Source organism: Macaca thibetana, chromosome 4, assembly GCF_024542745.1.
Source record: "Macaca thibetana thibetana isolate TM-01 chromosome 4, ASM2454274v1, whole genome shotgun sequence".
Classification (NCBI taxonomy): Eukaryota; Metazoa; Chordata; class Mammalia; order Primates; family Cercopithecidae; genus Macaca; species Macaca thibetana.
The window spans coordinates 138,050,613-138,062,336 of NC_065581.1; the positions used below are offsets into that span (position 1 = coordinate 138,050,613).

The window sequence follows — 11,724 nt, forward strand, 5'->3', positions numbered from 1 at the left end:
GCATTGCTTAATGATAGGAACACTTTATGACCAATGTGTCATTAGGTGATTTTGTTGTTGTGCAGACATCATAGTATGTAGTTAAACCTAATTATACCATCTAGGGTGCAGCTTACTACATACCTCGGCTATATGGTATAGCTTATTGCTCACAGGCTACAAACCTATAAAGTCTGTTACTGTATTGAATGCTGTAGGCAGTTGTAACACAATGGTAAGTATTTCTGTATCTAAACAGAAACGGTACAGTAAAAGTACCGTATAAAAGATAAAAAACTGAAAGCTCGTATAGGGTATTTATGGTGAATGGAGCTTGCAGGACTGAAAGTCGCTCTGGGTGAGTGAGTGAGTGAGTGAGTGGTGAGTGAATGTGAAGGCCTAGGACATTTACTGTACACTTAGAATGTATTCCTTTTACTTTTATATATAAAAAATTAAATGTAAACAGCCTAAGGCAGGTCCTTCAGAAGAAATTCCAGAAGACAGAATTAACTGTTAACTTTTGTACTATATAAGCTTTTTAATTTAAAAAACTTTTTTTGTTCTTTTATAACAGCACTTCATGTAAAACACAAAATACATTGTACAGCTGTACAAAAGTATTTTCTTTTTTTATATTCTTATTCTATAAGCTTTTTCTATTTTTATTCTATTCATCTTTTTTTTTTTTTTTAAAGCTAAGACAAACACACATATTAGCCTAGGCCTACATAGAGTCAGGATCTTCAGGGGCAGTAACATGCATGCATGGAGCTGTCATCTACTATGATGATAATGCTGTCTTCTGGAATTCCTCCTGAAGGACCTGCCTGAGGCCATTTTACATTTAATTTCTACATATAAAAGTAAAAGGAGTACACTCTAAAATAAAAAGTATAGGTCGGGTGTGGTGGCTTATGCCTGTAATCCCAGCATTTTGGAAGGCCAAGACAGGAAGATTGCTTGAGCTCAGCAGTTGGAGACCAGCCTGGGCAACATAGTGAGACACAAAAAATACAAAAATTAGCTGGGCATGGTGGCACATGCCTGTAGTCCCACTACTGGGGGGGGGATGAGGCAGGAGGATCGCTTGAGGCCAGGAGGTCAAGGCTGCATTGAGCCATTATGGCACCACTGCACTCCAGCCTGGGTGACAGAGTGAGAACCTTTCTCAGAAAAAATAAATAAATAAAGCATAGTACAGTAAATACCTGAACCATTAACATGGTCATTTATTATTATCAAGTATTATGTAATGTACATAATTGTATGTGCTATACTTCTGTACAGGTAGCAGTGCAGTAAGTTTGTTTTTAACAGCATCACCACAAAAATGTGAGTAAAGCATTGTTCTATGACATTACAATGGCTATGATATCACCAGGCTATAGTAATTTTTCAGCCCCATTATAATCTTATGGGACCATTGTCATACAGTCCATTGTTGACTGAAATGTTGTTATTCAATGCATGACTGTATACCTAATTTATAAAGGATTCTCTGATAGATATTATTTTAAACATACCTGTAGTATGAATGGTTAGCTTGGTTTCAAGATCAAGATTCTAGAATGTGCTTCAGGAAGTACTTAAAACACTCATTCCTTGATTCTACTTTCTAATTCTAGTTATTCTAAAAACATGGGAAAATAGAGAAAAATATTATTCTAAAAACATGGGAAAATAGAGAAAAATCTCTCAAAACTATCTTAGAAAATAGAAAATGACAGACTGCTTGGCTTTTAGCATCAACTTTTGGCAAAAAAGGCATGTACACATTTCTATATATCTAATATTTAATATTTTACTATTGAATTTGGTGTGAGAGAGAAACTGGAATTGTGTTTTTTAATTTTAAATTTTGAAATAATTACAAACTTGCAGAAAAGGCATGAGAGTAACACAAGTAATTTCCCTGTGCCATTCATTCAGATCCAACGATTTTTAACATTTTGCTATTGTGTTTTATCTTTGTGTATCATATATTTTTTTCACCCAGACTAAGGGTAAAGTATTGTACTGTGTTCAAAAGTTACTTAGATTAGTTCACTGTTGTTTTTGTTGTTTTTCCTTCAAAGGATGTTGAAATGGTCTTGAGTGAATGGTCTTGTTGTCTGAGGTGTTATCCAAGCTCCTTGTCTCACAATCAAGAAAATTAAGGAGCGTCGACACAAGGGGGGAGGTTGGAGTGAAAGTTTAATAAGTGAAAGAAGAAAGCTCTTCACAGTGGAGAGGGGGCCCGAGTGGGTTGCTGTTTTTACAGTTGAATCCAAAAGCTTTTATAAGAAACTCCCCTCATCTGTAGCTATTTGTGTAACTCTCCTTATCTGTGCAGCTGTGGGTATGTCTTGGGTAAGCACAAAGTGCAGCTTCTCTTGTTTGTGTAACTTGCAGGTCTGTTTCAGGTAAGCCCACCCCCATTCCTGTGCAAGTTCCCACAGAGCCTACCATGTATATGCCTGAAAAGGGGAGGAACCTTTTTCCTGGAAGCCCGCTAATCACACAAAGGAAAAAAGGCTCTGTTGGGTCTTGCTTTCTTATTAGTGTAGTTGCAGTTTAGTTTTTCCCCAGGCTGTTCTGTTTGTGCCTGTAGCTGTGATTTTTCAGGCTATTTCTCCAAGGACTAGCCTTAGCTGTCTGCCTGATTTTTCCTTTTCTCCCTCAATGTGATTTCATTTGAAAATACCTTCCTTTAGTTTTTGCATTCAGTTTAAATTTTTTCCCTTGTTTCCAGCCTTATTTTATGTCTTGAATATGTTAGAATGTTGCACTGAATAACTTTATGTATACTTTTTAGTAATATTAGTGGCATATCTTAAGGATAAACACTAGAAATAGGATTGCTGAATCAAAAGTTAAACAAATATTAATGAGTTAATGAATATTTATTATTGCCGAATTTTCTTCCATAAGAGATAGACAAGTCTGCACTCCCTCTAGTCTGTTTCACTTAGCCTTGTCAACAGAGCCTACTATTAAACTTTTGAATTTGCAAATTTCATGGGTAAGGAACAACATTTCAGCATAGTTGTAATATGCATTTCTTTCTTCTTTTTTCTTTTTTTTCTTTTTGAGGCAAGGTCTTGCTCTGTCTCACCCAGGCTGGGGTGTATAGTGGTACGATCACTGCTCACTGCAACTTCCGCCTCTAGGGCTCAAGTTATCCTCCCACCTCAGCCCCCGGAGTAACTGGGAGGCTAATTTTTGTATTTTTTGTAGAGACAGGGTTTTGTCATGTTGCCCAGGCTGGTCTCAAACTTGTGAGCTCAAGTGATCCATGGCCTCCCGAAGTGCTGAGATTGCAGGCATGAGCCACTGCACACAGCCCATTTCTGTTAAAGTGAAGTTGATTATGGTTTAATATGTCTTAAGGACCATTTAAAAAAATTTTTGGTGAATTATTTATTCACATTTTGCTTATTTCTCAACAGGATATTTGTTTTTTTCCCTCAATTTTTTTTTTAAAGTTCTTCAAGTATTAGGGATAGTGTCATTATCTGTGGTATGTTTTGCATATATTTGCTCAGCTTGTCTTTTGACTTTGCTTGTTTTTGGTTTTTATTCTTTTTTGCCATGCAAGCCTTTTTAAAAAAACACAATCCACTTTGGGAGGCTGAGGCAGGCGGATCACGAGGTCAGGAGTTCGAGACCAGCCTGGGCAATATGATGAAACCCTGTCTCTACTAAAAATATAAAAAAATTTAGCCAGGTGTGGTGGTGCGCACCTGTAGTTGCAGCTACTCTGGAGGCTGAGGCAGGAGAATCGCTTGAACCTGGGAGAGGGAGGTTGCAGTGAGCCAAGATCGTGCCACTGCACTCCAGCCTGGGCAACGGAGTAAGACTCCATCTAAACACACACACACACACATGCGCGAAAGTAGTCATATCTGTCAATCTTTTTAAAAGTTGCATCTGGATTTCGAGTGGTAATTTAAAAGCCTTTCCATATACCAAGGTTATAGAGAAGTTCATGTGTGTTTCTTCTAGTACTTGAATGGTTTTGTGTTTTACATTTATATATCTAATCCATTTTGAGCTTATTTTCATGTATGGTGTGAGTAATGGATCTTATTTCATCTTTTTTCCAAATGATTATTTGTCCCAACAGCATTTGTTTTAGAAAGCCTTCTGTGTTCCAGTGATTTGAGATAACACCTGATCATGTACTAGATTTCCACTTGCAGTTATGTCTGTTGAGAGATTTTCTGTTGGTCTGTTGTTTCCAATTTTTCTCTAAAATGATTAATGCTGTGATAATTACCTTATGCAAAAGGCTTTACCCACATTTCAGATTATTTCCTGAAAATAAATCATGTAAGTAGCACAAATACTTAATCAAAGGATATGCAGTGTTAACAAGGCTTTTGATAATTGCTACGTTATCTTCTAGGAAACATTCTACCAATTTATATTACCACCAGCAGAAAATGTTTGAGAGCATCCTTTCTTACAATGAGTATAATCTTTTAAGGTATCTTTTATAATTTTGATAATCAAAAATTATATTTAAATTGTATTTGCCTTTTTAGAGATTTTTGGTGATGCATAAATTTTCATGTTGGCTTATTTATATGTGTATGAATTCTCTGCATTTTCTTTTCCCATTTCTCCTTTGGGGTATTGAGCTGTTTATACACCAAATGAAAAGCACATTTTTATTCCTTTATCTCCCTAGTGAAATAAAATTCTCAACTATCCAATTAGAGCCTGCCTATGTGATTTGTTTTCAATCTCTAATGCTGTTTTCATGAATATAAATAACCCTCAGCCAAGGTATTAGCATTTCCAGCTGCTACGCATTAGTTCAAAGTATATTACAAAGAAAGGGAGCTATAAACATGCTTATCCCAAAGGAGCCTACAAGGTAGCCTTTTGCACTTTGGGAGGCTGAAGCAGGTGGATCACCTGAGGTAAGGAGTTCGAGACCAGCCTGGCCAACATGGTGAAACCTCGTCTCTTCTAAAAATACAAAAATTAGCCGGGTGTGGTGGTGGGCACCTGTAATCCCAGCTACTTGGGAGGCTGAGGCAGGAGAATCACTTGAACCCAGGAGGCAGAGGTTGCAGTGAGCCGAGATTGCACCACTGCACTCCAGCCTGGGCAATGGAGTGAGACTGTCTCAAAAAAAAAAATACTGGCTTAATAAATAAAGTACAATATTACACACACTTGCACATACACAAATAAATGCATGCACACACAATCCCGCCCCCACCCCAATTCGAAAATAACAAATCCCATTTTTGATTTGGAAGTAACTTTACTCTGAATAGGAGATGTCCACCTCAGGAAGCAGTCACATTGCCCATGTTGCTTTGTTTTTGTAGTTACCACATTACTTGGAAGTTCTTACTTCAGAGCTGTGACATCAAGAAAATCTACCTCTGATCATGCCAGGATTACTGAATGTTAAAATCAGACTTAAATATCACAAAACATTTTTATGTCTGCTCCCCCCTCTCAACCACACACACAAATAAAAATTTTCACACATTCAACTATATACCTTCTTATTCAAGCAGTCTCTTTGCATAAAATGAATGGAAACTCATGAAGCCAATCATCTGAGACTTGGAAATCAGAAAGCTGAGATTATAGGGAGAATTTTTGGGTTCTCTTTTCCATAGTTTGTTTTGTGATGTTATAGATGGTAGAAAACAAAAGGGAGAAGGTGCCAGGAAAATATATGTGTGAACAAGTAAGTTTATGTTTGAGGCATAATTGTAAAAAGTATTATTTGTGTCAGAGATGCTGTTGCTAATTCTATAATTTTCTATGCTATATTTCCCCATGTGAGCAATTTACGTTGTTGTCCTTGGCCCTTTATGCAATCAGTGTAAACGGACTAGCAGAGTTTCTGGCCCTAAACTAAAGCTTATTTATACTTAAATCAGTGATTCCAAACTTTAAATGTGTAACATGATGTTAATTTTGTAACATCAATGGTTTAAAATTTCAAGATATTTATCTTACTTGTATTGAACAGTTCTCTTTAAAGAAATCTTAGAGGGATAAGTGTCTTATCTGTTTTTTAAAAGATCAGCTTGCAATCTTCTGCTTCAACTGTATCTGTAGTAGAATACAGCATTATTTCTAATTTTATTTGGCAATATAAAAATTTAGTATGTCTTTTGGTCTCCATTTATATAACCAGCATCGAAGAACAAGAGTGTTTGCTGGTTATACAGTGTTGAGCATAGCTCTTTTACTTTGAATATTTAGAGGTTATGTGATTTTAATCCAGGGGACAACTTTATACTACTTCACTAGCAGAAACACTACTGTTATTTTTACTGACCTATCAATACCACCAACTTAATAGTAATAAAAGCTAGTATACATAGAGTTTATTATGTATCAGACAACAAAATATGTACAACTTTTATATTTCGAAATAAAAGGTAATACTGTATTCTCTTGTAGACTTGTCTGAGGCAATTTCACACAGATTTTTTAAAACATAAAGACACTATAAAAGAATTGTGGAGTACATATGTTCAAAGTATCTATCAAGAGATGCAGAGATGTTAAGTACCTTCCTAAGATCTAGAGATGAATCTTCCTCTCCTCTTTGTACCACGTTTCTTTTGCCTTCACTATATTTTACAATGTGTGGTATGTAGCCAGTCTAGTGGTCATGCTAGGATTTCAAGCCCAGCAGTCTGGCCCCTGAGTATATGCACTAGGACACATCAAAGCTGTACATTCTTCCAATGCAATTATTTATATTTCCATCCTTCATCACAGAATTTACTAGGAGTACCTTGCTTTAATAATCAACATTACAAAAAAGGCTGGTTTTTTTTTTGCAACTTTTCCACTAAAAAGTTCCTATTAGAGTAACATTTGGTAACTTTTTTTTAGAATGTTCTTGAATACATTTGTTCAAAGACCTGAAACTTAAGTTACTACATCAAAAAGTAGTAACTCACTGAACAGTCTTTCCTGGTGCCATCAACACTTGACTTTGTATCACCTGTCAAAAGTGAAACTCTTTCCCCAGTTGTCAGTAGTTTTTCTTGTAACATTGTTTCATCCAGACAGTGGTAACAAGAAGTATATCCACATTTGATTAATCTCATCTCATCTCCTTTGCCCCAGGATGTCAGAGGAAATTTTAAACATTGCCAATGATTATGCTATTAAACAGTCAGAAGACACCATTCTTTTACTTGTCAAAAAAAGCTAGTTTAATATGGCTTTATAAATTAAGTCTGTCATAAGTCTTCAAAATTATAAGAACTAAGTCTTCCATTACTCTGCATAGATTATCCCTTGCAATAATTATATTACCAGGCAACTGCATCTAAACTCTGGAAGGAATTAGTGTATAATCCTGTAGGATCTATCAGGAAACTGTTTTGGGATACATCTTGTTGATAATATAACAATGTCCTTCTTAAATTAGGTTTTTCAGCATTTTAAATTTTATATTTAAACTTGAAGTTTTAGGTTAAATTAGTCTTGTAAAGGTTACCATCTGAATGCTGTGTTTATTAGAGGAAACTACTTGTGTTCTTTTGTCACCAATGAATTTTTTGGACATATTTATTTAATATATATTTAATGTATATCAGTACACAAGCACACCCAAGGTATACAGTTTGCAAAGAATGGATGTTAGATTTTGATCACAAAAGGTGTTTTACAAAGATAAAATTTGTTGAGTTGTAAAATATTTGTTGGAGTTGTAAAATATGATTCCAAAAGACATACTTTACCTTATAAAGTAAGGCAAATGGAAAAAATTCACCATCGAGATGATGATTTTTCTTTAGAAGCAAATAATTCCAAATATGAATGTACTTACATAGGTAATAACTTTTGTTGTCATAAGCTCATCTACATTAATCCAACATCTAGGACTTTAACCACTTTTTATATTCAGCTGATTCTAAATGAATTTATTCCTGGCATAGTCCTTTACCTCCATATAGGCGCAGCTCTGAACCAATTCCAGGATTCAGTTCAGAACAGTTACATATTTAATGTATTATGTGAAAAGCCTATAGGATTGGGTTCAATATTGACAATATTCCTATTCTAAGAATATTAGACATTATTTCTATAATTTCTATTCCTTTTGACCTTCTTTTCTGTTTAACAAAGCAGTATTCCTCTTACAATGTTGTGATAAATTCAGATTTTTATAAGACTTGTTCTTTCTTCCTCCCAATTTTAAAATTATTTCTTGAAAACTATTATTTTTCATAGCTATTTGCCTCTAGAAGCAATTGTTCATAATCAAGGCATATTTTCCTTTGTAAAAATTCACAACTGTGAAGACAAAGTTTCCCAGTGAGTTAATAAATGGGCATTTGTCAGAATTCTCTGGGGTCAAAGACTGAGTTTTTTGTTCTTAGTGCTAATAGAACCAAATCACCTGCATTTCAGTATTTAACACGTTGGAAAGCCAAACCAACTTAAGGTCTTCTTTTTTTGTACTGAGTAATTTGAAAGTGAAAGCTTTTTGAAGCATGCATTCAAAGTAAAACGCATCAGCAGCATTTCCTAAATCGTGTAACTTTACTCAGTCTGTTGAACTGGCAAATGTCAGGCCGTTTGCTATGCCCACCAATTTCTTTGTGTTAACTCCCCTTTATTGCTATTCTTTCCTTATTAATCATCCTATTCATAAAAATCCCATGATTGGGGAAAATGAACCCGTTAGGGAAACTCACTGCTATCAGTCTAATCCAAGCCTCTATCAATAACTTTCTTACTGGTATACCTGATTCTACCTTGCCTAGCTAACTATTATGTGTACCATGAAGATACTGAAGCCAACCTGCCTAGGTTTAAATCCAACTCTGCAATAGTTGTATTGCCAGTTCCTTAAAAAAAATGGTATAAGAGCTTTGAAATGCTAAATAAGGTCGTCATGCACATGTCAACTAGAGCAGCCCTTGTAAAGTGTCAGACGCTAATTCTTTGGTTGACCTCCTCTAAATAACTGCACACTTAAAAAATACATAAAATCCGAACTCCTTACTAAGGCCTGTAAGTGTGCTTCTCATTTTATTCCCCATGTTTCAGTTACACTGTACTTGTCTCCAGAGATACTAAGCAGTTCTACTTCAAGACTTTTGCACTTCCAATTCCTTCTTCCTGGAACATCTTTTCCCAGATTTTTGTATTGCTCACTTCCTCAGGTAGCTGCTCAAATGTTCAGTCCTTCTTCGTCCCAAATAGCACACCCCCAGCACACATATCCTCAAGTCAATAGTCTCCTGCCTCATTTTCTTTTTCTTTTTTTGCTATAAAGCACTCATTGCCACTGACTTTATAATAGTTTAGTGCCTCTCTCTCCAAACTGAAAACAAGCTCCTGAGCACAAGGATTTTATTTTGGTCATTCCTGTAGTCTCAGCACCTAAAACACCACTTGGCATTGGTAGTTCTTGGTAAATATTTGCTGAATAGATGCTGTATTTAAAACAGTTTTTTTTCCCCCTAAGGACTTTTGAGAGTCTTAACTTAATATGCTTGTTTGTTTTTCATAGTATGCACCTAACATTTCCTACTCCCATACTTTCACTTGATCCAGATCCTCTCATTAGGTCACCACTCAAGAAATACCAACTTTGGGCTTTTAGAAACAAAGAGTAGGTTCTTGTTTGCAAAGGGTAAACAAGCACAACAAAAAATGTTGATACTGTTTTCAAAGGAAGTTTTAAATACTATTAGTGAATTAAATTCTAGACAAAACAGCCATATTTTTCAAACATTGTTTTTAATATATCTACCTATAAAGATCTGTGGAGAGTTCACATCAGATCATGAATGGGTAGTACTTTATGATTAGGGCATATATACACACACTCAGAGAGTTACAATTAAGCTTTTCTTTTTTCTCTTACAGGTTAATGACTCCAGAGAGTAAGATCAGATTCGTCCACAAAGAGATGGGCATAATACCAAGCTGGGGTGGCACCACCCGGCTAGTTGAAATAATCGGAAGTAGACAAGCTCTCAAAGTGCTGAGTGGGGCCCTTAAACTGGATTCAAAATACGCTCTACACATAGGAATGGTTGAAGAGGTCTTGCAGTCTTCAGATGAAACTAAATCTCTAGAAGAGGCACAAGAATGGCTAAAGCAATTCATCCAAGGGCCACCGGAAGTAATCAGAGCTTTGAAAAAATCTGTTTGTTCAGGCAGAGAGCTATATTTGGAGGAAGCATTACAGAATGAAAGAGATCTTTTAGGAACAGTTTGGGGTGGGCCTGCAAATTTAGAGGCTATTGCTAAGAAAGGAAAATTTAATAAATAATTGGTTTTTCGTGTGGATGTACTCCAAGTAAAGCTCCAGTGACTAATATGTATAAATGTTAAATGATGTTAAATATGAACATCAGAATTACTTTGAAGGCTACTATTAATATGCAGACTTGTTTTTAATCATCTTTTGAATATCTGAACTCATTTACCTCATTTCTTGCCAGTTATTCACTTGGGTATTTACTGCATAATCTGGAACATTTAGCTAAAATATACACTTTTGGCTTAAAAATTATTGCTCTCAATTCCAATAATAATTCTTAGCTTATAAGCAAAGAGCAGTGTTTAAAAGGAGAGCTTCTATACAAAACCTATTCCTGGTGTTACTTTTCGTAAAATTTTGTCTTACCTGTCTTACCTGGAAATAATTTACCAAAATAATGAGTATTGCTATTAAAGAGCAAAAGTGGGGAGGGATCAGGGAACAAGAAAACAAGGATATGATCAATTATTTTCTTCTGCTCCAAACAGCCGGAGTAAAATTCATGGGAAATGGCCCTTAATTTAAAAAAAGATGTACCTCACTACCCACTACAAATTTGGAACTTTATTTGATCTTTTCAATAATTAGTTTTCTATTATAAATTATCTACTAAACAGTGGTAGCCATGACATGGAAAGTCAACTGATTTTACAAATTGAACATTCATTTGTGTGCCCTGGAATTTCCAACTAGTAATAAACAACTACTGTTGATGTAGTTTTAAAATTAAAACCACTCGAAGGGACTCATGAAGCATCTTGCAACATAAATTTGCATTTTTACATCAGATTTTTTTTTCCTGAAAAACAACCTTTTATAACTGTCTTTCAAAAGTAAACGTAAAAATGCACAACATAAAATGTTTATGATCATCCCAGAAATACACTTTTTAAAAAATGTGAAAGTCCAAGAATTAAGTTCTAGTTCTGACTCATCACAAGAGGTCAAAAGTATTTGCTACTGTAACGTTCAATTCACATTTGAGAATCATGGTAAAAATAACTTGCATTTGCCTTATACATGATCCTACTGTTGAGTTGGAAAATATGGTTAGACAGACTCACGTTACTTTTTTTCAGAGGTAAATTCTAGATTACTGTGTCAACCTAATATTTTCTATTTGGCCATAGATGTAAAATCTACCAAATAAAAGTGGATTTTGTGGTCTACAAGATTTTGTTTAAAGTGAATTCATGTCTGCTAACACTGTAAGTCTGCCATTTAATCCAGAGTGTTAGACTACTAATGAATATGGTAAGGAAAATATAAAATATTAATGGTATCTGCTTTAATTTTATTTCCATATATATTTATTATATACACACTGCCTATAGGTTCTGTTTAAATAATAATCTGTTAAATAAATAATCTCTTAAGAAAAAAAATCAGACTTTTCTGGGCAGGTGATTTAAAGCTGAAAACAACCAATTAAAACTACCACTTTTTAAGTGACCTTTGGTCACAAATGTCAAAATGTTTCCACA

At 35.0% G+C, this 11,724-nt stretch overlaps 1 protein-coding gene across 3 annotated transcripts in view; it reads left to right on the forward strand.

Annotated features, from left to right (window-relative positions):
- ECHDC1 (ethylmalonyl-CoA decarboxylase 1) overlaps positions 1-11,412 on the forward strand; it is a 56,156-nt gene extending 44,744 nt beyond the window's left edge. For all 3 annotated transcript variants that reach the window (XM_050788715.1, XM_050788716.1, XM_050788717.1), the window contains one exon: positions 9,841-11,412. In XM_050788715.1, the coding sequence (XP_050644672.1) occupies positions 9,841-10,249 (409 nt within the window). In that variant the 3' untranslated portion in view covers positions 10,250-11,412. The remainder of the gene's footprint in view (positions 1-9,840) is intronic.
- Positions 11,413-11,724: the final 312 nt, after the last annotated feature.